The 26553-nt window shown below is 48.1% G+C and overlaps 1 protein-coding gene and 1 long non-coding RNA gene across 2 annotated transcripts in view; one reads left to right on the top strand and one right to left on the bottom strand.

Annotated features, from left to right (window-relative positions):
• The window catches only part of EPHB1 (EPH receptor B1), a 417501-nt gene extending 402246 nt beyond the window's left edge, over positions 1 to 15255 (bottom strand). Inside the window, exon 1 of the mRNA XM_008512898.2 lies at positions 14792 to 15255. Coding sequence (XP_008511120.1) covers positions 14792 to 14849 — 58 coding nt within the window. The 5' untranslated portion in view covers positions 14850 to 15255. The remainder of the gene's footprint in view (positions 1 to 14791) is intronic.
• The window catches only part of LOC139076206 (uncharacterized), a 32211-nt gene continuing 19617 nt past the window's right edge, over positions 13960 to 26553 (top strand). The window contains exon 1 of the long non-coding RNA XR_011527580.1: positions 13960 to 14224. This is a non-coding gene — a long non-coding RNA (uncharacterized lncRNA). The remainder of the gene's footprint in view (positions 14225 to 26553) is intronic.

Here is a 26553-nt window from a genome sequence, read left to right as displayed (position 1 = left end):
GTCTGGGCAGGGCTCGGTTTGGTTACTCAGGCACCAGAAAAGAGGGTGACATAGCCCCTGCAGTCTGTGTCAGAGAGCAGCTTTGTACCTAATCCAGAGGGTATGATAGTTGCTAAAGAACCATTGAGATGCAAATGAATTGGCAAATACTTAGCAGCAAGCTATCAGAGGAGGGTGGGGAGGGGATGCTCAGAACAAGTTAGTCAGGTGAGTGAAAGGAAAATTACTTTCTTCTGATTGGCAAAAGAAAACCACGGGTTTTCATGCAGAGCAGCAGCATTGTGCTACTGTGTTAAAAAAAAAACAAAAAAACTGTTCTTTTTCTGCTTGGCTGAGAGCAAAGGAAAGTTGGAGCCAAGAGCAAGGAACTCAGAGGACAAATGGGGTCTTTCTCTGATGAACTCTAAGCAGGTTTAGATGCCTCTCTCTCAAAAGAGAAAGAGACACCTAAGGTATGAGGGAAGAAGTCTGCAAAGGACTTTGAAGACCTGCCATCTTTTTACAAGTCTCAAAAGCTAGACCAAAAGTGCACAAAAAACTGTGAATAAATATTCTACTGATGCAAAATGGAAACTCCAGGTGAGACAAAGCCATGATTGATAATGGTGAAAAAGGAGGGGAAATGAGCTATCTCATTGTACCTATGAGTTTGCATTTCTTTCATTCTTGCTCTCCACGGGGTATCCGATTTAAATCAATGGTTACGTTAAGATGTTCTGGTACCCATGTTGGAGCCCAGAGTTACAGTGAGAAGTATGGCCCCTTACTCATTGTTTTTTCATCTTGCCCCAAACAGGAACCCTCCTCCTTCAGAGTCTTAGAGTTGAGATACCCTAGTCTTAATATCATTTTGCCTTTAGCCAGACACTGCCTACACATTACTTTGAGTCTGATCATGATGCTTAGGAAAATAGGGAACATCCTTATCAAAAAAGAAGCTGCTTGCCCAGCCATCTCCCTTCCTGGGCTTTTACTTTTCCATCACCTTCAGTTTCCCAGCTTTTCCCATATATTCAACCAGGATCATCACAGCTACACCTTCTGCCCTCGGAGTCCATGTTCTTTCCTTTGCTGCAAACACTAGCTCTCTCATTACATGCCATGATTCAGTTACACAGAAAGGTTGAATGGCAGACTGTTGCCTGTCCAGCACCTGTCCAACATTCGTGCTTTTTCTGGTAACAGCCCCCGTAAAATGCCCTGACATTTTTGTGGGGAGCCAGCCCTCCCCTATCTCAGGCCAAGTGGCTCAGGTGGGTCTGGGCTACCCCTCTCCCCCCAGCTCCAAGGATGGGTAGTTGCACGCCCAAGCTTGGCCAATGAGTACATTCCATCATCCTGGTGTCAGAGCCTGGTTGATGGAAGGGCTTATGACCCAAGGGAGGCCAAGGAGGCAAAACTTCCAGGGCTTTTGCTAGAAAAAAAGCAAAACTGGAGTGAGAATTTATCTTTCTGTTGAAGATTCAAGATGATGTGAGTTTGAGCTGCTGGTGGCCACATGACCACCTCATGGGAGAGCCTGCCTGAGGATGAGGAGGACATAAATGAATCTGTGCTGATGAGTTCCCACTGTCCCTCCAGATCTGTTCTCCACCTTTCTTTGTCCTCTTCTGTGCCACAGGACACTGACCTCTATAAACCAGGCTTCCACGCCCTCTGCCTTCTTGTTGAGTTCATCCAATGGGAGGTGCTGGCGGGAGGTGAGAAAGTTGGGCAGAAAGTGTTCAGGGAATATAACACCCTCCTCCCGACTCTGCGCAGGGTTCAGGCAGCAGCTGCATTCCTCCACCTGTGTCTATAGCTCCTGTCAGGGAGCTCTCTCTCATGCCACTCCTGATGGCACCATTCCCACCCACTTCTGGCCTTGGGGAGTCATGGCTTCCCACTATTGCCAGTCCCTGGGTGCATCTCCATCTTTACTGGTTCCCTTAATCCTATTCATACTTCTGTAAACAGTCTCTTCACTAAACTTTCCTCAATTAACCCTATAAGAGTGCCATCTGTTTTCTGCCAGAACCTTGGCTGACAAAAACACAGAGCTACGGAATGAAAAGGGAGACTGAGTCCTGAGACAGCATGGGTGCCCCCAGATATAACCACAACCTAAGTCCCAAACTGTCCAGTAATGCCAGTGATCACCCCCACCCTTCCCTTTCCTCCAGCTCAACTTGAACATCTATCTCTACAACCAAGAGGAATGGCTAACGAAGGAGGTAAAGCCCTTGATGGGAGCTCTGGTCGTCCACCTCCATGAGACAGAGAGCAGGAATGACTTCAGTCTTGGTTCCTCATTCTTACCCACTCCCATCTCTGACAAATTTCTACCCATCCTCCAAGGAGCTTCACCCTGTGTCTTTACATCTTACACACACACATGTGCACACGTGCACACACACACACACACATTCCTTCCTCAAATCCTTCCCATTGGAAGTATGATCGCCTCATTTGGTTTCTCCCACCAGCTGATGTGTAACTGTTATACTACATCTAACAGACTCCGTCAGATGTCCTGTGTTAGCTTGTAGTTTGCACAGCTCTGTCTCCCCCACCAGTCTGTTAATCAGTGAGCTTCTTTTTCTTTTTTAAGATTTTATTTTTCCTTTTTCTACCCAAAGCCCCCCAGTACATAGTTGTATATTTTTAATTGTGGGTCCTTCTAGTTGTGGCATGTGGGACGCCGCCTCAGCATGGCTTGATGAGTGCTGCCATGTCCGCGCCTAGGACCCGAACTGGTGAAACCCTGGGCCGCGGAAGCGGAGCGCGTGAACTTAACCACTCGGCCACGGGGCCGGCCCCCTGAGCTTCCGTTTTCTTCTTCTTCTTCTCCCCAAAGCCCCCTGGTACATAGTTGTATATTGTAGTTGTGAGTGCCTCTGGTTGTGAGATGTGGGATGCTGCCTCAGCATGGCCTGATGAGCAGTGCCATGTCCATGCCCAGGATCCAAACCAGTGAAACCCTGGGCAGCCTAAGTGGAGCACATGAACTTAACCACTCAGCCACGGGGCCGGCCCCTCAGTGAGCTTCTTGAAGGAAAAGCTGTGTCTTCTTTACCTTCGTGTTTCCATTTTCAAGTACAATGTTTCTCATGTAGATACTCAATAAAAGTGTTCTGTATGGGTACAGTAGTCCCTCCTTCTCTGAGGCTTCACTTTCCATGGTTTCAGTTACCCTCTGTTAACCACGGTCCAAAAAGATTAAATGGAAAATTCCAGAAATAAAGAATTCATAAGCTTTAAATTGCTCATGGTTCTTGGGTAGCATGATGAAATCTTGAACCACCCCCCTCCATCCCATCCAGGACGTGAATCATCCCTTCGTCCAGCGGATCCACACTGGATACGTTACCTGTCCTTTAGTCACTTAGTAGCCAACTCGGTTATCAGATCGAATGTTGTGGTATCGCAGCACTTGTATTCAAGTAACCCTTATTTTACTTAACAATGGCCCCAAAGCACAAGAGTGGTGATGCTGGCAATTCAGATACGCCAAAGAGAAGTGTAAAGTGCTACCTTTCAGTGAAAAAGTGAAAGTTCTCAACTTAAAGAACAAAAAAAAATCCTATGCTGAGGTTGCTAAGATCTATGGTAACTCAATTACAGTATATTGTTATAATTATTCTGTTCTATTATTAGTTATTGTTGTTAATCTCTTACTGTGCCTAATTGATAAATTAAACTTTATCACAGGTATGTATGTATAGGAAAAAACATAATATATATAGGGTTCGATACTATCCGTGGTTTCAGGCATCTGCTGGGGTCCTGGAACATTTCCCCCATGGATAAGGAGGGGGACTACTGTATTCATGAAACCAATGGCTCCTAAGCAAAGCTGTCCGTTCTGTCTCTCTGCTCCCACTCCTCATTTGCCTCTTGTAGAACTGAGCTTTCAAGTCTGGGAGTAGCTCAGTCCTTACCTGGAAACCCCTGGGATGGGCCCATGTCATCCCTCAAGGCTGCCTATTCCATCTTGGTTCAGCTTGGCTAGAAAGAATTTCATAACCAAGCAAAATCTATCTCCCATGCAGAGTAAAGCTGGCCTGTTTGGCCAGACCACCCTTCATGGCTTCACAGAGAGTGGCCTTCCCTTCCCTTCCCTACCCTCTTCCCCCATTTTAAGTTGCCCAAGCCCGCACCCATCACTCTCACTCACATCACCCCACAAACTCCCTTTATAGCTCTTTCCTCAAGTTATATTACACATTATTTGTCTCCCTAATGACTATCGGTCCCCCCACTAGGATGCTCCCAAGACCTGGAACATTTCCTGTTTGGTGCACACTACCTGGCACATAGCAGAAGGTTAACAAAGACTTGTTAGGTGTTGAATGGATTAGATACCACATCTCCTGCCCCTCCCTGGCCTCCCCCTAAGTCCTCGCCAGTCTTCTGTAAAACATTTTTCTTCCACTACTTCTCCTAGGATATTTCAGTTATCAATTGTTATAAAATAGACCAACCCAAAACTTAGTGGTTTTAAACAATGATATATACTCTGTTCACGAATCTGCAATTTGGACAAGGCTCAGTGAGGAAAGCCTGTCTCTTCCCACTTAGAGTCCACAGGGGTGGCTCAAATGATGGAGGCTGCAACTATCTGAAGACTCCCTCTCTCAGGTGCTTAGCATTTGATGCTGGCAGTGGACTGAGATTTGAGCTGGGGCTGTGACCAGAACATCTACAACGTGGCCTCCCCATGTCCTCTGGGCTACCCACAGCATGGTGGCTGGGTCACAAAGGCAAGCATCCCAGGAGAGAACGTGCCAGACAGAAGCTGTAGCATCTTCTATGATCTCACCTCCAAGTTGTGCAGGATCACTTCCACCATATCCTACTCATTAGAGTGAGTCAAAAGACCAACCAAAAAGGGGAGAGGAATTAGGCCCAAGATTTTGATGAGAAGGGTATCAAAATACTTGCAGATATATATTAACCTACCCCATAGGACATGACTTCAGGTTCTTAAGTGTTCTATTGGTCTTTTCTTTCTTTTTATTCATCAATTCAACACACACTACTTATTGACGCCACCTATGTGCCACATGCTGGGGATATCATGACTATTAAGACAGACCCTTACCCTTTAGGGGCTCACAGAGCTGTGGGGTACTCAGCAAAATCAACACACAACTACAGACCAGTGTGGAATGTGCTCCCACAGAAGGAGGCAGAGGCAGCTGTGGTGGGGACCAACGGCCACCTAAGCTAGCCTGGGGCTGGGAGGAAACCTTCCAGGAGGAGGTGACCACTGTGGCAAATTCTAAAGAAAAAGTTAGGGTTGGCCAAGAAAAGATCACTGAGAAATGTAACATAGGCCAGAGCAAGCAGGTGCAGACCTAGTGGCACATGGCAGCAGAAAGCTTAGTCGGGCCTCTGCACAGGTAGGGAAAAAGAAAAGGGGATGCCCAGGGTGTGTGTACCTGTGTAGCGTGGATGCATCTGTGCATGTGTGGAGCAGGGGAAGAAGGAGCAGGAGGAGGTATGCTGGGCAGAAGGAAAGGAGGACCCAGATTGTGAAGGGTCTTTTATCGGTCCTGAAGGTGCTGGAAGAGATTCGCATATGTAGTGGCCAGGGTAAACCCAAAGACCAAGGTACGGTCGGACACCAAAAGGATGGTCTCACCAGTGCCCGACACAGGCCCTTGGGCACCACCGAAAACTCGGATTTTCTGATGATCCTCAGACCTTCCTCCTTGCCCTGAAGCTTATAGTCTGTGCTCCATCACCCGGCCCATTTGGATGCGTTGCCAAAGGGGCTGAGAACATCCCTGGATGGGCTCTCCCTCCACTCCTTCCCGGTGAGTCTCTTACCCCCTCTCTGGCCCCCTCCAAGCTCACCACCCAGCTCCAGCCTCAGCATCAATGAGAAAGCAAGGGTAAAGGTCCCACCTCAATGTGCTGGGAAAACAGCAAGAGGAAAACAACAGAACAATTAACTGCAGGGCCCAGCTGCCTCTCACAGATAAGGCATTTTCTCTGCCACCACTGTCGATGAAGCTACCTGCAATTACTCCCAGTCCTCCCGTTCAGCCCTCCCCACGGCCACTGTCCAGTGAGACTAGGATGCTGAAGGGTTTCTCTCCTCCCCCTCCTCCCACATGTCCTTCCACTCAAAGCTGATGCTAAATGCCAGTGTCCTCTCCTGATGCCGTGGCACCTGCACCTGGCAGATGGTCGAGAGCAGCCAGAGCTCAAGGAGCAAGCCAGCCTGAGGCAGGGCACGGTCCCCAAAGGTGTACACCCACTGCTGGCCCCTCCTCAGGAAGGTGGCTCTGGGGAGGGAGTGCCAGGAGACCCTCAGTGACCCTGTTCCCCACACACCGTCACCACCAAGAGCCAGGCACAGACACAAAACTGCAACCACCTAAGAACACAGCTCATCAAAGACAAGAGCCAGATGGACATGCAGCAAAAGAAAAGCAATAATGACCACGGTGGAGGTCTGAGTGGTGGGGGCACATGGCAAAGGCCATGTGCAAACAAGAAAACGCAAACTGAGAGGAAAAGGGTTTTCGTCCACCTGGGGGCACGGGTGGGGCAGTTCCAGAGAGCAAGAGGAGAGCCTGGTTGTAGGGACCAAGTGTGGACACAAGAGCAGGACTGTCTGGTACCTATGACAGCACTGGCAGGACAGTGAATAAACAGCTGGTGCTTAATAAGTGCTCCCTGACTTAATTCACGAGCAATGTTAAATGAAAAAGATGCCAAACTGTGAGGCAGAGGCCTGGGGAGTTGTGCAACTTCAACTTGTCAAAACTTCTCTTTGAATCTTAGCTCTTGCATCAGTAACTTAACCTCTGAAACCCTCAGCCTCCTCACCTGTAAAATGGAAGAATAAAGCTTGGATAGTAGGGGTATGGGGATCAATACATACAAAGGGACTGGCACATGGTAAACGCTCGATGGGCGATGGGAGCTTAGTCTGGTCCTGGCTCTAGCACTGCCAGGCTGTAGGATTTCTGGAGAGTCTCATCCTTTCCCTAAAACTTGTCTCCAGTTCTGCTCCTGACATGTTAGGGCCATGGGAACAAATGGGAATGAGCCTGACCCCTTGTCGGCTCCCCGGAGCTTAAGCGGCCCCAGGATCAGTCCCAGGGACCTCAGGAGCTAGGCTAGCAGCCTAGCCCCTGAGACCCTAGCAGCCTGGGGCCCCTGCTCCTGCGTCTGCCCCTCCCCTCCTGGCCACCTGCCTCTGCCCATTTCTCTGCTCATTATCACCTCCACTGGGGGATGGAGAAGCAGAGTAAGGAGGTTAAATTCAAATCAGTCATTTTGTCACTTGCTGCTAAGAAGTGGGAGGGGAGAGAGGAGAGATGCAAGGCCTCAGGTGCAATCTGCGGGCAGAAATGAGTCCTGGTAATTCTCAGGAAAGTTCCTACATGTTTCTGCGCTGGCCCAGTCCTGCTACAGAGAACTCTGGGGGAACTTTCCGTGAGCGGACAGATCAGCCTCCTTGAGCAGCTGCTAATGGTGTTGTCTTCAGATGCTGAGACTTCACCTGACCTGGAGGAACATCTGTACTGGTGACAGAGATGGAAACAGGGCCTTCTTCTTCATCACCTTTTTTCCCCTTTAGCAAATGGATTTCCCGAGCCCCAGTCATCAGCAGGGTCATTATAGTGTACAGAAGGGCCCCAGATCCGCAGCTCTGTGAATAAGATGCTTTTCCTAAGCTGTGGAAATGAAACCTTCTTGTTCACAAAGTTAGAGGCAAAGTTACGAGCCAGTTGGACTGAGAGGCACCTGGCACGTGATTCTACTTGGGACCAACGGGGACTGTGTGGCCCCAGTGCTGCCTACACCACCTACCCAGGCCTGGACCTGCTGCTGACCAGCAGGAGGGCCCTACAGCAGGGTCTTCCTCACAGAGGACACGAGGCTAAGGCCCTTTCTGATGCTGGCCAAGCTCACCCTCACTCATCTCTGATGCCTGAAAATTGAGGCCTGAGCTGCTGCCTGCAGAACCCCCACCAGCCTGTGAAGACCCACGCCCCACCCACGATTAGCCAGGGGTCACTATGCCCCAGATTGTACTTTAGCTACAACTGTCGACCCCTATTTCTACCACTGCCTCTACCCTGGGGCTTGCCCCGACCCCAAGCCCCTGCCCTCTCCACCATACTGACCCCTTCCTTATTCTGATTCAACAATCAGAAAACTGAGGCACAGGGAGGGAGAGAGCTAACTGTGAGTCTGCTGGCTTCCTGTGCCCGAGGTCCGCTGGAAATCAGCCTTCTATTAGCAAAGAACTCACCCCACCACCTGGCCTCCCTGGAGAGTGTGTCCTCATCTCTCCAACCCCAGAGGAGTAGTCAACAAAAGCCAGCGAGGCGGCTCTGAGACAGCAGGTATCAGGGGCCTTTGAGGGAGCAGGTGGCCCTGACCTGGCCCCTCAATGCCACCGCCCCCCTCAAGCACAGTCAAACACTCCGACCCGAAGGCCCCTACTATTGCTGCAATTGAAAAGGACTCTGTGGAAGGAATTTCTCATGCAAAAGTTCACTTTTAAATACGAAATCTCTCCCAAGGCATTACTTTATTCTTACAGTAATTTCCTCAGAAGGGCAGGCATCCAATGCTCTGTTTCTCCACCACCTTTGCAGACAGGGAAATCGGACAGAAATGTTCAGGTTTAAGTCATTAGTGCCGAAGAGGGAGACAGACAGGGAGCTCCTCCAAGGGATGCAGCCTCCGGGAACCCAGGTCCAGGGATGTGCTCTAGATGGTCAGGTAGAGACAGGTAAGGGTCCAGTGTGCCCTCTCCACTGCCCCCAGAATGCACAGGGTGCCCAGGCCCATCTCCTTTGGGCACACTTGTCTGCAATCATTTCTTCCTTGGGAGAGCAGCCCAGGGCAGGGAGAGGAGCAAAGATGCTCCTAGTCCTTCTTGTCAGAACCCATGCTCTGGACCTGTGTCTGCATGTGTATGGGGTGGGAATAAGGGTGGGAAATGAGAGGAAGGGGCAGGAAGGGAGCAACATGGAAACTGGTGCTCAAGCTGAAGTGCTGAGATTAGCTGAACATTTTGTTCATCTCCACTCCCATGACCATGGAAACCTGGAGTCCCCAGTACTCAGTGAAGTACTCAGTGGCCAGTGGCTGAGTCAGCACCAGAATTCTTCCCACCTGTGAATTCTGGCTGGTCAGAACCTTTCTTCGTGCAAAGCCTACAAAAGTGGTGTAGTAAGAGGCAGTGGTGAAGAAGATGGACTCCACAACCTGAATGCCCGGGTTCAAATGCAGGCCACTTACTAGCTCTACGACCTTTTCAAATTACTTAACTACTCTGGTTCTCAGTCTTCTCATCTGATAAATGGGAGAGGAGTATTAATAATAATGATAATACCTACCTGACAGGGTTGTTTTAAGGACTGAGTGAATTAATTTATGTAAAGCACCTAGACCAGCACCTGGTGTTATGTGCTAGCTACCATTGGTAGCTCCCAAATACACTGGTGTCAGGTTTCCTGCATCAGACACTGGGGTCAGATGCCCAGGCCATTGGGACTCTGTAAGCGCAAAGTGGGGCCCAACCGGCCCAGAATTTCTGACTGCAGTCTCGTCTAGAACTATTCCTCTGGGCAGTCTTTCCAGGGAACACCTATGTCAGATTTTCTGGGAGGCCAGAATGCAGATTTGCAGGGTCCACTCAGATGTGCAGAACATTGGGGTTAGAGCCTAGGAGTCTGCAGCAAACTGCCCAGGTCCGTGGAGGCTCCCTGGAGCCTGAAAACCACTGCCTGAGATGATACTCCCCTCTTTTGCCTTTTGAAATTGCTTCCATCCTCTTCCCATGCTGGAAAAACACTCTTTTCCTAAATCTTAGTGATACTAAGAAATCATAGGGATTAGCTGTAGAAGATTTTTTTTTTTTTGAGGAAGATTAGCCTTGAGCTAACTATTGCCAATCCTCCTCTTTTTGCTGAGGAGGACTGGCCCTGAGCTAACATCCATGCCCATCTTCCTCTACTTTACACGTGGGACGCCTACCACAGCATGGCTTTTGCCAAGAGATGCCATGTCTGCACCCAGGATCCAAACCAGCAAACCCCGGGCCGCCGACAAGCAGAATGTGCGAACTTAACTGCTGCACCACCGGGCCAGCCCCTGTGGACAATTTTTTTAAGTTAAATAATATGAATGTATCTTTGACTTTAACAGCATCTTTATTTTTAAACTAGTACAGATATAACTTCATACTGTGTGTTACTTGTCCAACTTCTAAGGTTGGAACAGGTGAGCAGAATGACCCACTGTACAGAGAAAGACAATGTGGCCAGGAGAACTGGGTAATTTGCCCAAGCGACAGAGTTGGGAGACGAAAAAGCCAAATGGAGTACTCTGACTTCCTGCTCCACCCCCTGGTGGTCCCAGCCCCATCCTCATGGTCAGCCCCATTCGTGACCCTGCAACGCCTTCCACTGACCCAAGTACAGGCAATTCCAGTCAACCAGCTAGATAATTGGTAATTTCCGGTAAAGTGGAGGGTCTACACACTAGATCCAGAGGAAGGGGTCATGGTGCTGTCCTGCATCCCCTGGCACCACTCTTCTTCTTTGGTCCAATTTGCTTTATCAAAGATGATTTCCTGATGGCTAGAATTTAAAAAGGTGCCAAATCATGCCTCTGCCTCATGGGCTTTTCCCAAAGCCCATCTTGGTGATTAGGACCCATCCTTGTTGATGGGCTCTGAGATCTGGGTCTCGGTCTGCACAGGTCAACCAAAGGCTGGAGGGCTGGGCAGGATCCTAAGTGGCCTGACAGGCCCTCCGCCATGCTCCTGGGCATCTCCAGCTGCTGGCTGCCCTGCTCTGCCAACCCAGAAGCTTCAAGCTGGGGCTGGGGCTGGACCTCTGCAATTGTTTACATTGCCAAGACTCTTCTCAAGCAATTGCCCAGAGCTGTGTTGCCCTACCTCACCGGCATTCCACTCACTGGCCTGCAGGGTTCCCTCCACAAACCCTGAATAACAGCGACCTTTTCACGATGCACAGAAAACAAAGTCAGCTAATGGATAGAATTTTCTCAAATTTACTTTTCTCTCCTAGACATTTTTTTAAATCTTTAGCGCCTGCTACTGCTTGTAGGCTCATGCACACTCATGGACACCCGAAACAGATGCACACGCAGCAGACAAATACTAACAGAAAATGCAGACGCAGCCAATCACTGCCTGGCCTGGTGGCCTGTTGCAGACACACAGGCTGAGGTTGGGGAATTTTCACCATGAACCTGTAATGGAGGTTTAACTGTGTACAATGGAATTCAGTGCCCCTGCATTTCAAGGAGGGGTAGGCCATCAAGGAGTACAGGAACTCAGGCACGTTTTCATGCATCAGCAATTCTGACTAAGAACCCACTCTTTGTCAAACCCTGAGAAATCTACCACCAAATCAAACCATCCATGTTCAAGGGCGCCAAGCCCAGGACTTCGCTCCAGACCACACCAAAGAGCAGATCTCCTGGGAATGCTCTGGTCAGCCAGTGTCCAAACACCAAGGCCACCTGCAGGTGTATGGTCATTCTGTGGACGCCGGATGTGGAGCTGGGAGGAAGCTATGAACGGTCAGTGATTCTGGATTGCTGCTTCCCAAAGGGCTATCATGCTTAATCCAGGGACACCCCACCCTGAGGGAGGGGTGTCTGCTGCCCGCCCAACATGTCCTGCTGCTGAAGAAGCACCTTGAGAGAAGCCCAGGTCCCCAGACCCCGTCCGGAAGGGCACAGGCCCAAGGGCAGCTCAGAGAATGCAGGCGACGGCATTCCCTCCTTCTGTAGACGCCAGCAGCATATTCTCAACAAGCCCTCGAGTGAAAGAACATCAGCCTGAATATTGTCCAGTTTGTCCAGACACTGAAGAAGGAGGCCTGATCCTGTGTCCAGAGGGCTGGAGGACATCAGCAGCCCTACCTCCCAGTCTGCCCTGCTCCCCTCCACAAAGACTTACAAAGCCCCAGAGAGCCTTTTCCCTGCGATGCCATTTCTTTGTCCAGGCAGAGCCACCCACCAGCTGGAAATGGGGAAGTAGAGGAAGAGGAGGGCAGGGGCGCCCTCCTTCAGTGTGGGTTTCTACACCCCAGGCCAACCAGCCCTGCCCTCCCTCCTTCTGGCAGGCAGAGGATCTCATAGGGCCCTGCCTGCCTTTCGCCATGTCTCCCCACCTGGACCATGGCTGCCACTGTCCTTGGTCCCTGCCCTGGCCTGGGCTGAGGACCTGCCTGGTCTTGGAGCTGCTTGCCCCGGGTGACAAGGCCCCACTGAAATTCCACCAGAGACCCCTGAGGGGAAAGAAGGCAGACAGACACCTAAGTGGCCACACCAGCAAGAAGAGGGCCCCCTGGCCACCCAGAGTTCGGGAGGGATGTGCTGTCTGACTAGGCAGCTCATTGATCCACTTTTCTGATAATTATTCCTCACTCATCACAAACTGAAAGACGCTGGCTCCAGCCCAGCCAGGCAGGCGGGAAGGCGGCTCCATGTGTGGAAAGTATAACATGAACCTGCCTGTGTTCATTGGAAGAGAGGAAGGAGTGAATGGTGTGTACTATGCCTGTGCACTGAACAGGGACGATACGATGGGGCTGCTGTAATATTCTGCTGAATGTGGCATTTCCTTTAACCCTCGCTGGAGAGATTCTCAGCTCAGAGAGTCAGGCTCCCTGTTGTCAGGCTACTGGCAAAGTTTCCGGGGCTGCGCGGAGAGAAGGGCCACAGCCCCCACAGCGCGGGCCACTCCAGACACCGGGTGACAGGGTTCCATATGAGGGCTGGTCGCCAGTACAACGGCACCCTCCCTCAGGCAGCTCCCGCCCGCCGAGCAGAGAGGGAGCTCTGGCTAGCAAAGCAGAGGGGTCTAGGCAGGACACGCGCGCATCCAGACGCCTGGTGTCTTCCCACGCATTTGCTCATGTCTCTGGCACGCATATGCCCTCCTTCATCGATGGAGACTCAATGCCAAGACCAGCTTCCAAAGCGGGCGTCTATCCGCTCTCAGAGACCCAGCCCCTGACCCTCTACGGGGGCGCGAAGAGTCTCAGGCAGGATGCGTCCCCCACCCCCCCGGCCCCCCTGCAGCGCTAGAAAGTCCGGTCTCCTACCTCTGTTGCAAATGCTCGCTCCCCTACGTTGTCCTGACGGGTTTGGAAGCGCACATCGCCTTTCTTGTCCTTTCTATTTCAACTGCTCCCGCACTTGCCTCTCAATAAGCCAACCCCAAGCATTCCTGCCCCGGGGGATTGACCGCGGTCCACACCGCTCCCGTCCCTGCACATTCTAAAAGGCAAGCCCTGGGCACAAAGACCAGCAGCCAGAAAGGGCAGCGGGAGGAGGGGGGCAGACAAAAAGCCGCCTTCGGAATAGCAAGCGAGAGCTTTCTAGGCATCAATCGCCGCACCCCCGCGCCGCCACCAGAACGAACGCGGGATACGGTAGTCTTCGCTACAAGGCGAGGGCATCGTAGCCCTGCCTCAGGGCCCCGAATGCCCAAGCTTCGCTTCGAGACGGGCAGCTTTTCCGGAAGGGTCCGGGGCGCTGAACCACGGTGCTTTGCGGGGAGGGGAAGAGGGAGGTTCCCACTGGGCGACCGGTAACAGTTCGGCGAGGAACCGGCCAGCCCAGCGGAGCGAGCTCCCAGGTTGGAACGCGGCGCGGGCGCCAGGAGCTGCGTCCCTTCGGCGCGGAGTCCCCCAGCCGAGTGTCACCCCCGCGCGGACACCAGGAAGCGGGGCTGCGAGCGGGGCTGTGGCGGCGCATCACACCCCAAGAGTTGCTTCCATCCCGCCAACTTCCACTCCGCTCAGGGGCCGAGCTGTGTTCTCGGGAGGGGGCTGCGGCCGCCGCTCGACTGCGAGCAGTGGGGGCGGGGGACGCGGGAGGGAGGCGGGGAGCGGGGCAGGGATTTCCCACAGGGATTCGCGGGCGCCGCTGCGCGCCCGGGCTCCCCGCTGCGCCAGGCTCGGAGCCCGCGGAGCGCGCTTTCCTGGTCACAGCCAAAGCACAGCCAAGGCTGAAGTAGCAGAGAGAGTGTCGCTGCCCCTCGGCTCCAGACCGCCGAGTTTCCCTTCCCGAGGTGGAGGGGATGCCGAGCGAGTTTCGACAGGACCGACCACCCACCCCACCCTGTTCCCAGGCTCAAGAGGCGACAATGGTGTCTACCTCGCCCCAACGGACCCGGGAAAGATGCAGCCCCGCAGGCTCCCGGACCACCAGACTGTCCCCTAAGGTACGGCCAAAGAATTCAGCCTCTCTCCTTCGGCGGCCACTTGCTGGGTAGCGGGGCAGAGCTCCTCCGGTCCCCGCGCGCAATGCTAGCCTGCCGAGTCCAGAGTCCCGGAGCCTGCGGACCCCAAGCTGAGAAAAAGGAGAGGTGGCGCGCGGCCGCCTAAGCGCATCCGTGCCCGGGATAGGAAGGGAGCGGACAGGCGCCCACACTCCAGGGGTCGGATGGCCCGAGGCGCCCCTTCTTCCCCAAAGCCCAGCTCCGCCCGGACCGAAGGAGCCTGCACTGCAATGCAGCGGGCTCCGCGTTCTCCGAGCCCAGGCTGCGGGAAACCAGGCTGCCAGGGAGCACCCGGGCGCGGGAGCCAGGGGACTCCGTGAGCCAGCTGCGGGCGCCGAGAGCCAGCCGGGGGCGCGCCGGGGGGTGCCGCCCCAGTCCCACGCTTGGTCGTAGCCGAGGCTCCTGAACAGCCTTGCCCTCGGGTCTCGGGGTGTGGGCGACGCGAAGCAACCAGACAAGCCGCGGGGATACAGCCGCTGCCGCCAACTTGCTCCGCCGAGGGTACGTTACCTTCCATCGCGGCGACTGCGGATGCCAGGAGGAGCAGCAGCAGGCAATCCAGGGCCATCGCCGGCCGGCGGCCCCCAGGCCGAGCCCGAGCCGAGGCGGCCGCGCGGGGAGGGCGCCGCGTCCCGGGGCGCCGCTGCGCTCCCCGCCGGTGGCTTCTCCGTATCCTTTCGCGCTCTCGCTGGGACCGGACTCCCCGGAGCGCGGCGTGGGCGTGGGCGGGAGTGTGCGCGCGTGGGGCGGTGCGGACGCGCGTGGGTGTGGGTGTGCATGTGTGTGTGTGTGTTTATGGGAGAGGTGGGTGTGTGCGTGCGTGTGTGTGTGTGTGTGAGAGAGAGAGGGCGAGGCAGCGCGAGCTGAGGAGAGCGCGCGAGTGCGTGTGCGTCCTGGTGTCACATTGCGAGCTACAGCGGAGCCTACGAGAGGACAGAGCCGGCCAGACTGACGCGGGAGGGAGCGGGATCCCCCACCATCAGCTCTCTCCCCACCCCTAACACCTCCTGTCCAATCAAGGAATCAAACCTGCAAAATTCTCCCGTCCAATCAGGCGCGAGCACCTCCTTACACTGGCATTGTTAGTTTAAGAAAAACTTTTGCTTGCAAGGCTGTGCGGGAGGGCTCGGAAGGCGCTAGGAGGGGTCCGGGCTCCCCCTCGTGGTTCTGTCGGAGAACCACAGCGGCTGGCCCCAGCTCCCCAGGCCCCGGACCTAGGCGCGCCTAACCCTTAGAGCCCACCCGGGACTGGATGAGCTTCAAATAATCAAATTTGTCTTCTTTCATCTTCTCAGCGAGACTTACCCTGACTACCCAGTTTGGTGCAACCCCATGGCACACCCTATCCCTCCTATCTATAGCGCTTCACCGTCTGACACCGTGTGGTTTTTACTGAACAATTTTCTTCATTGTGGGTCTCCCCTTATTAGAATGGGTTTCTATTCTTGAGATTCGTGTCTGTTTTGCTCGCTACAGAATCCCAGTGCCTAGAATGGTCCGTGGCCCGTAGAAGGGGATGGCATAAATCTGTTGAATGAATAAGGTTCAGAGAACCTGGGCTGCTGCTCCAGTGTGTGCGGAGCGCTGGATATGCCTTCTCTCCAACTCCCTGCAGCTCTCCTCCAGAGGTCTCTGGCTGCTTTAGTTTTCACTTCCGAATGCGTTCTGTGAGCATCCACAGAGGGCGCTGCCCCCAGAGGATGGGTCAGGGAGGAGAGACCACGGGTCACACAGCCAGCTATGAAAGCAGAGAATGCATTAGGGCAGCAGAGGGTTCTCTGCAAGGTGAGACGCACAGAGGAGGGCGCTGTCACCACGGGCGAGGCCTTGGGCGTGGGTTGGAAGGACTTGCACCCGCAGCAACAAGGGGCTGGGCTTAGGAGGTCACATCGAGTCTCCCAGGCCCAGCTCCCACAGCTCCGCTTCCTTTCCTGTCTGTGGAGTTACCCAGAGTGTTCTATATCAAGGACCTGCCTTGAGGCTGTAATGTTATGTTGGAGAAGTGTCCTAACCCCATCACCCCCACCCCCGACCTGGTGATAGTCTGGTCCTACGGGGTCAAGGAGGACCTGTTACATCCCCCCCGACCCCCAATGGAGGAGGCAGCTGCCCCTTCCCCACCAAGCCTTTCCCGGAGTTGTTAATGAGTTAACAGTGGGCAGGTGGGATGACTCCTCTCCTGCTCTCCCTCCTCATTTTCAGGCTTTGCTAAGTTAGTTTCCCACCCTGTGTGTTTAGTCTCCCCTTTGCTGGGACTGCTCCCCCTCAATCACAGCAAGACTTTCTCCCCACCCTGACACCACCTTGCTTCCTCCACTGCCTCAGGCTGCCTCCCTGTCCCCTACCCTCCACCCCACCCTGCCTCAGCACCTGAAGAGAAGATCCCATCTGCCTCCACTCCCTCATCATCCTCCTCACCACCATGCCATTTGCCTTTCCGCCCTGCCACACACCACCAACCGTGTCCTGACATCTCTGAAGCCATCACCCTGGGAATGCCCCACTTGCAGTTACCCACTCCTGTCCTGGACCCTCAGCACCTCTGACATCAGTGACCAGCCATTCTCCTGGAGCTCTGGCCTCATTGTCCACGGTCGCCGCTCTCCTACCATGTGACTTACCACTTCTTACTCTTCCCTCTTCAATTCTCAAAAGAGGCTTCCCCCCAAGCTCCGTCCTTGGAACCTCTGTTCCCCTGGTTCACGGACAATTCCTTGGCAGCTTCACTTGCTCTTCTGCCTCCAGGCCTCCCCTGATGGAGGGATGATGGATGGATGGATGGATGGATGGATAATGGATGGGTCTCAGACACCTCTTTCCTTCACTACATCACAGTCTCTTAAGATGCAGGTCTGGCAAAGTTCCCCTGTGCCACATCCTCCTCCCAAGGCCCTTGTCCCAGTCCAGTGAGTCTGTCCCAGTTCCAGCCCATGCTGCCTTCCTCTGAACAACAGGAGCATCACTGAATGGTCACTCAGCTTCCATCCCTTCCCCCTTTAATCTTTCTGCACTCTGCTGCCAAACTCATCTTCTCAAGCCAAGCTTGATCTTATCTCTTCCCAGCACAGAAAGCTGGTGGCTCCTCACTGTCTGCTGAAGAAAGACCAACCACTGTGGCATGGCATCCAGATTTCTCTGCAAGCTCTGGAACCTGCCTTCTCAGCCCCGACTCCGCCAGCCCCCCTCTGGGCTTGGGCTGCTCAGCCAGCTTGATCCCCTCACTATGCCCACCCCCACACCCGGGCTCTCCTTTCCTTGCACCTGGCTAGTCATGCACTCACCGACATATTCAACAAAGATTTATCGAATGCCTGCTCTGAGCCAGGAAAGCCCTGCTCTAGGCTTTGGGCACTCAGTAGACACAGGCCCTTCTCAGAGGGAGCTCACAGTGTAGTGGTGAAGGATGACAAAAAAGAGGCAAAGTATGTCAGGTGGTGAGAAGGACTAGAGAATCAAGCAAGGCAATAGCTAAAGGGTGATGGTGGGTAGTTAGACATGAGGGGGATGGCTTCCGTTTATTGAGCACCTTCTGCATAGAAGCACGCACTGGACATTTTCATGCACAAATGAAATGAAATTAATTTCCTGCTTTGTATTTCTACCCAAAATTCCTGTCTCCCAGGAAGCCTTACTGTTGCTCAGCTGGTTCCTCTTACACGATCTCGTGCTACACATCTTTGTGTGAGTACTGAGCAGCTCCTCCAGGTCTTGCTAAGGACAGAACTGACCATTCTCCAACGGCAGAACACCTCTCCTGAGAGGAGCCTGGGAGACCTCAAGGACAGGGATCCCAAGGAGGACCCTGCCGAGGTTCAACCTGTGCCAGGCACATTATGCGAGAATCACCAGCTCCATCTCTTCTGATCCCTGGGCCTCACCCCTGAGGGTTTTAAGTCAGAGGGGATGAGGGAGAGCCACAAATGTCATTTTACAGCCTCTGCCTCAGTTGATTCTGCTGCACGGTGAGGCTGGGGAGTCACTTTCTCCATCTGGGAGTTTAAAACTGTGCTCTGAGAACTTCTCAGGGGGCACCCAGGTGGGGAAGTGTGGGAGAGGTCAGGGGATGGGGCTTCAGACCTCCCCTCTGCTCTGGAAGCTTTTTGCTTTTTGCTGGGCATGTATATCAGGTTTTGTGAGAAGGAGGGGTTCTGTGGCCAGAAGAGGAGGAGGTAGGGGGAAAGTAAGAAGGATTAGAGGAGAGGGTTGGATTGGGGTGGGGGTGGGGAACAACTCAGAAGGGAGTAGGGAAAACCTGCTGATGCCTTTCCGAACATGCTGATGGCTCAGGTAAGAGTTTCAGGCTTTTGTTAATTTCCCTAATAACCCAGGGGATTGACTTTTCCTGAGCAAGTTAAATATTAATTTAGCTATGCCGCAGATTGATCTTTCTCTTGCACTGGGTTATGATTTGTAAATATCCCTGAAAGCACCATGGGTCTGGGATTCCAAGCTTGGGTGCCTATTTTCCCCAAAGCATCTCTTTGGCTAGTTTTTTCTCTCTCTCTGATGTCAAATGCTCACTTGTTTTCTTGATTAATCACAAGCTATTTGATATCACTAAATCACTACTTCAAAGTGACAAATGCTCGCCTCCAAGCCAGCAGCTGAGGGCTCTCAGGCACCCAAGGGTGACTTGACCCATTTGCCAGGGCTCAGAGGCCCTTCTGGCTGGAAGGTTTTGGGGCAACCAACCAGCTCACCCTCACCGCTAAGCAGTTTTGTGTCTAAAAGGTTGAAAAGCATTTCTAGTGAAAGCAATTGCCCAAGTTCCCTGGATAATTCCACATGTTATGAAGCTACCCTATTCGAAAGTTCCTGCTCACCTGCACCCTGCATGCCTTTGTTGTCGTGTGAGCCTATTTTCTTCCTTCTGCTTAGTAGTGGTGAGTGTACACAAATAGTAACCATCCTGAGGATGATCGTATGGGCGTCTTGTACAATCGAAGATATCAAGTTGCTCCCTTATCCCATTGTTTTCTTTTTAAATATTACTTAACTGCATAAATGAAAGGTTTAGTTACACACTCCATGACCCAGGCTGCCTTTAATTAGATTCTTAAGCTGCAAGACACATTTTCATCAATTCTTTTTGGAGAGGCAGAGAGACCCTTTATGAGTCATTTAAAACACTTTAACAATGGATAATAGACAAATAACAAAAAGCTTCCTCTCCCTTTTTTGTTCTTTCAACATTTATTGAGCAGCAATTCTGTGCAAGTTGCCTACAAGGTGCTAGGGACCCAGTGGTGTCTGTGATCTGGCCCCTCCCTTTAAGGATCTCATGGTTTCCCTAGGAAGACAGACACTGAAATGCATTGCAGGACTTTCTGTACAAAATGGCCTCTGGCTAGAGGCTTCCAACAAGCCTCTCCTTGTTTCTCGGGAAAGTACCCCAGCAAATACAGACAAATATGAAGACTCTCACTAACGAGGGGAATGAACACTGACAGACAACCTAATTGCCAGGATGTGGAAGCAACTGACAATACTTATAAGGCAGATGAAGCTAGATGGAGAAAAACCTATCAAGCACATTTATGACATATGCCAAGTTCTCCTCTATAAAGAGAAGCTGCTTTAAGGAAATAGATAGGGATGTATGCTGTAATTCTCTTTCTGTCAATACCTGACTCAGACACCCAGCATCTCTACTAACCAGAGAATGGAGTAAATATCCAACACCATTGTTGCTTAAACTTCAAACCAAAGAATAGTTTCCCCTGGTCATCCTCCTCCCTTCCCTAGGGTCTTCTTATACCCAGGAAGAGCCTGAAAATGAGTCTGACAACTGGGCAAATGGATGAGCTGATGAAGACACACCCAATGCGTTCTGGAGGTGAACAATGGTCAAGGAGTAGGCACAGGCATGACTGTGGGAGTAGAGCGGCCTGCTGACTATAGTTCTTCCTGTGACACATCAGGTCAGAGCACCAGAGAATCGGGATGGTAGTTAGAGAAAGAGGCCACCTCAGCTGAGTAGATATACACTAGATGAAGCCCGTTGGCAAGTGACAATTGAACATTGGCTGGCCCTCCAGCTGTAGGTCTAAAAAGGTGATTCAACCATCAAGCAAGTAGAGGGGTGGAGGGCCCAAGGTCAGTCCTCTTATCCTGCCTTGTGAAAAACAGCGAAAACTAATGAGTCTCCCCCTTCTCGGAGAGGAGTAAAGAGGGGTCAAGACAGCCCAGGGGCCTATTAGAACACTGCAAAATGAAGCGCAGGGACTGTGTCTCCAAGACTCAGAGGGGAGCATCCCTCTGAAAATGATGCTCTGCACAGTCAAGAGACATTTTCAGGAAGTTCCTTTGGCATGCATGAAGACAAAGTCCATGAAAAGGGAACAAGCTTACGAGAAAACCAGTTAAGCAGAAAAGGCAACAGAATGAGAGGAGGGAGGGGAAAGAGGTAGAGAAGGGCTTTAAGGAAACAAAAATGCAGTGTCAGAATCAAACTCCTCGCTGGTGTGGCTGTAAAGAGCAGATGTTTTGCTGATGAACACTGAATGGATGATGCAGAAGATAAACTGGAGAATCTTTCAAAGAACACATACAAAATGGACAGAAAAGGACAAAACATTAAGAGAAAATACAAAACACATGGAAGACAGAAAATGGAGAACCAACTTATATAAAATTGTGTCTGTTGCTTGCAAGGGGCTGGGGACCTGAAAGAGTCCCCAAAAGCATTCCTAGAAGACTTCAGAGTTCCTAAAAGAGATACCAGTACAAATGCCATGAGAGTAACGGCAAAGCTATAAAAGAATACAACTAGCTGAATAAAGACCTGACAGTCACATCCAGGCAATGTTTTTGAACCATACGGAAATTTTAAAGACATCTTACAGATGTAAGATCCAAGGACGCATGAACAGATACATAGAAAAATAAATTACCTACAATGGAATAAATATTGTTGACTTCATAACACTAAATTCCAAAAGAGAATGAAGCCAGAGATATAGAGTTTTATGAGGGGAAAATTTGTGACAAACAAAAATATATTTCCAGCAGGCTGAAAGCAACAGACATTTTCAGGTCTCAGAAAATTTGCAAGAGTTTAGAATAAAAGTACGCAACAATATATTCCAGTTGACAAAGAAATGAGCTTTGGTGGTAAGCAAAAAAAGTCAATTAAAATACAAGTCTAAATGTTTGCAAACTGCTTTTAAATTGAATTAAAATGTCAAAAGTAGTCTCAATGAAGAATATACATCTTTTTACAATTATAATTACAAAAAAAAAAAAAGCTAAAGCTCAAATTATATTAAGTAAGACCAAAGAGAAGGAGAATGTAAGGAAAGGAAGGAGAGCTTTGTGAAATTCCTTGTTCACAGGTGAGGGATTCAGAAGCTGTGTTTTTGTGCTTGAATCTTACAAATACTGAAATTAGTTTAAAATTGTTAAAGTTGGTTTAAAAATGGTTTTAAAAAGTTAAAAGTTTCCACAAATATACTTGAAAGCAGTATGATATACATTTTGAAAATACTGAAGAAGATAAAATATAACCCCTATGTTTAAAAAAAAGAATTTAAAAAAAGTTAAACAGAAGGGAAGTTATTGTTTAAAAAATTAGAATTTATAAGAAATGACAGAAATCACTTCCAATAACAAATATGAATGAATTGAATCTTGATTGAAAAGACTCTTTGATTGGCTAAAAAATAGTATCATTATGTATCATACCTAAAACAAAGAGAAAAATAATTAAATAGTAAAAGAATAACTTTCAGTCATGGTGATATTATAGGTTACCCACAAAACTCTTGCTAAACATTTCTAGAACATTTCTAGAAAAACTCGATCATATGTAAAACGGCTTCTTTTCAATATATTGCAGAGCCCATAAAAAGTATCTCCAAGAGTCTAGAAATAAAGATTTACTAAAATCCAGAATGGTAAATGTGGGAGCTTACATCGAGGTGTGGATGGGGATTAGTCCCTGGTCTGGGAAATCTAATGGCTCAAATTTTAATGTACATCAATTGAAAACAAGGTTTTGAATGAATGCAAGACAGAAAGTTGGAACTGAGACTAAAGCGTGAAGCTGAGGCCTCAAATTGCAACACGTTCATTCAAAGAATAGACTAAGAGACAAGTTTACACAGTGCCATAGAGGAGAACAAGGAAGCTTACCTCTCAGCCTGGGCTCAGGTTGTGAGAGAAAATAACCTCCCCTCAGAATTCCTATGATGGGCCTTCACTTACATGGGTCTGCAGTTCATATTTATACTACTTGATCTCAGATCTCTCATGCCGAGAGCTCAACTGAAAAGAACTAAGTTGTAAATGCATAGGTACAAGGAAATGCAAGGACACACCCTCCATGAGATTCCCATAGACAAAACCCTGCCAAACATGAACTCACAATCCAAAATCACAGAACACATGAATGAATCTATCATGTGCAAAATTCAGCAGACAAAACAAACAGGATTAGACCTCTATCATAGAATTATCAGAGAAAGATGTTTAAGTATCAATATTTAAAATAATAAGACATCCTATAAAAGAATCAATTGATTTGAGAGAGAATCACATGGAATAGGAAAAACTTTTAAAAGACATTAAAATGAAAAACTAAATGGATAGGTGTAAGAGATTAGATGTACTTGAAGAGAGGTTTACCAAAGTTCAAGTTAAAGCTGAGAAAATGAACTATAATGCAACACAGAAAAGTAAAGAGAGGTAAACCATTGAAAGAGGTTGAGAAATATGAGTGAAGTAAACAGAAGACTATCATTTTTAAAATACTTAAAAGGAAATAATAAAAGGATGGGGGGATAAGCAATATTAAGAGAAAATGGCAGATAAGTTTCAGAACTGATGAAAGAAGTCAATCATTCAGATTCAGGAGCACAGATGTAGGAAGTCCTGAGCGAAATAAATGAAAAGTGTGCATGACTAGACAAATTGTAATGAAACTTCAGGATACCAAAGACAGGAGAAAACTCTTAAAAGCAATCAGACAGAGATGACAATTAGTCTTCTCAGCAGCAAAATGTTAAGTGCAGAAAGAAAATATTTTTAGGTTTAAAATTTAGTATAGCCTAAAATCCTATATCCAGCTAAATTTTTATTCAACTCTGAGAGCGAAATGAAGACATTTTCTAGCAAGACTGAGGGAGGTTACCGCCAAGCTACTGTCTCTGAGATCTACTACAGGAAATAGTCCAGGATTAAGGGAAATGAACTTGGAAGAGCAAAGTAAGATGAAATAAGAAATAACAAGTAAAGGAACTGGTAAATATGTGGATAAATCTTTGGTGTTTATAAAAGCGAGATAACACTAAAATAATGAATAAGACTAGCATCTAGAATGGGAGTTAAAATCTAAAACTTTTCTAAAACCCAGGTACTCTTCGGGAGGCAGGCAGAGATATTGAGTAATTTTAGATGTTGGCAAGTCAGCCATGCTTTAAAATGTTAAGGGTAACCACTTCCAGGGAAGCAGCGGGACAAGGGGCAACAATGAAACTTCATCAAGACAATGGAAAGCAGGAAATGAGAGAAAAATAAGGAAAGAAAAGCATAGCATACATAAAGCACAAAATAAGATGATGAAAATAAATCCAAATATAGCAATCACAATAAATATAAATGAAATAAATTCATCATTTAAAAAAATAAACTTCAGATTGGTTAAGAAGAAAATCCAGTGATATACCGTTGGAAGAAAGACACTTAAAACATAAAGATTCACATATGTTCAAAGTAAATGGATAAGAAAAAATATACCAGGAAAACATTAATTTTAAATATCTGGTATAGGTAGATTAACACCTCCCAAAAAATTAAGGAAAAAGCATTATTAGTAATAAAAGAAGCACTATACAATAATAAAAGAAATAATATTTTTAGGAAGACATATGAATTTTGAATTTCTATGCACCTAAGCCATGTCCCCAAATTCTATAAATAAAAAAAGGGGCAGAAGTTCAAGGAGAAATTAACAAATCTATCATTATAGAGAGAGATTTTAACATACATTATCTATAGAGTCTATTTATTGATCAAGCAGATTAAAATTGATAAATGAGTGTAAGATTGGAACAACATAACCACCCAAGTTAATTTAATAGATGTACATAGAATCCCATCTGGTCACTAGTGATTGCACATTATTCTCAAGTGCACGTAGAACTATTACAAAAGCTGACAGCTGACCAGGCCACAAAATAAATCTCAACAAAGACAAATAATTTGCTGTACAAATCACATTATCTGACTCCAAACAATTCAATTAGAAATCAATAACAAAAGAAACTTTGAATGAGACTATAATAACCTTTAAATAAAAAATCAGAATTTGGAGATGAAAAATATTTCAAATTGAATGACACTTAAAATTTTGACCTCTCACAACTTTAACATGCAGCTAAAGTGGTATTTAAAGGAAATTTTATATCTTACATTGGAATATTAGAAAGTGTATCAGGATAGAGGAAAGAGTCTAAGTTAAACAACTAATTCAAGGAGCTAAAAAAACAGCAATAGAACTGAAACTAACTTAAGGGAAAGAAATATGATATGAAGATAAGTACATAAAACTACAGGAATGGAAAATAAAGAAATTATCAACAAGACCCCATACCTCAAAGCTCACTGCCTGAAAAAAGGCACTAATAAAGCAGAAAAAACTTCTGACAAGGTTGAGCTGGTTTACGAGGAATGTATAATGAGATAAAGCATTTGGGGTGGAAAGAGGGACATACGTATAGAATAAAACTTCTGAGAACGCTATGAACCACTTGAATGAAATAGAAGTTTTTCTTTAAAGGAAATAAAGAAATTCACATATCAAATCTAATTTACAAAAAATTAGAATATTTGAATAGACCAATTACCATGAAATAACTTGAATCAGTAATTAAAAATATACCCACCAAAAAGAAAACAACATTAAGTCCAGATGGTTTTGCCAGTGAATTCTACTCCAAACCTTCAATAATCTATTTCCCAATTATGTTAGGAAGCTAGTATAACCTTGATACCAAAACCTGGGAGGAATGGTCCAAGAAAGGAAAATAAAGGACCAAATACATGCATAAATATATAATAAAATATTATCAAACTGAATCCAGCAATGCACTGTATACTTTTTTTTTAATGTGACCAATTTGGGCTTGTCGCAGCCTTGGAAGGAAAGTCTAATTTTAGAGAAATCTATTTGCTTCATCAAGTGATTAAAGGACAAAACATATATAGTCATCTCAATAGCCACAGATAAAACATTTGATAAAAATTCAGAACTTTTCACAATTTCAAAACTATTTAATAAGAGAAATAGAAAGGAAATTGCTTATCTTGAGACATGGTATCTACCAAAACCCCAGAGGAAATAAGATATTTAATGGTGAAACATCAGAAGCATTCCCTTTAAAGTTGGGGAAAAGGAAAGGCTGCCTACTCTCCTTATTTCTAGTCAACATTTTACTACAGGTCATAGCCACCACTCTAAGACATGAAAAAGAAATGAAAGCTACAGGGCCAGCCCAGTGGTGTAGTAGTTAAGTTTGGCACACTCTGCTTCAGCGGCCCAGGTTTGTGGATTCGGATCCCAGGCACAGACCAACACCACTCATCAGCCATGCTGTGGCAGTGACCCACATACAAAGTAGAGGAAGACTGGCACAGATGTTAGCTCAGGGCTAATCTTCCTCAATCAAAAAAAGAGGAAGATTGGCAACAGATGTTAGTTCAGGGCCAATCTTCCTCACCAAAAAAAAAGAAAGAATGAAAGCTATAAAGAGAGAAAAAAAAAGAAAGAAAACCATATCAATTCACAAAAAGTAAGATTATCCCTACAGAAAACCCAAGAGACTGTACAGACAAATCATTAGACCAAACATGAGAGATGAGGAAGTTTGCTGGTTACAAAGTCAATACATAAAAATATATTGCGTTCCTAAACATCAACAAAAAACAAGAATATTTTTTAATAATATGACATTTTAATAGCAATAAAAACTCTAAAGTATCATGGAACAAACCTAAAGAAAGATTTAAAAGGCCTGTATAGAAAAAATTATAAGATTTTGTTAAAGAATATTTAAATAACTGAGGAGATACATCATGTTCACGGGTGAGAAAACTGGTGGCAGTTCTCCCCAATTTTAACTACAAATTTAACACAAATGCAAGAAAAGCATCTACAATATTTTTGAAAAATTCGATCCAAAGTTCAAAGGCAAAGGCAAGAACAACCAAGACGATTTTGAAGACAAACAGAATGGAGGGCCTCACCTTAACCAACTATCCATACTTATAAAGCT

The sequence above is a fragment of the Equus przewalskii genome, chromosome 15 (genome assembly GCF_037783145.1).
Source record: "Equus przewalskii isolate Varuska chromosome 15, EquPr2, whole genome shotgun sequence".
In the NCBI taxonomy this organism is placed as follows: Eukaryota; Metazoa; Chordata; class Mammalia; order Perissodactyla; family Equidae; genus Equus; species Equus przewalskii.
The sequence above is the reverse complement of the archived record's forward strand: the minus strand, read 5'-3'. Positions and strand labels throughout refer to the sequence as shown.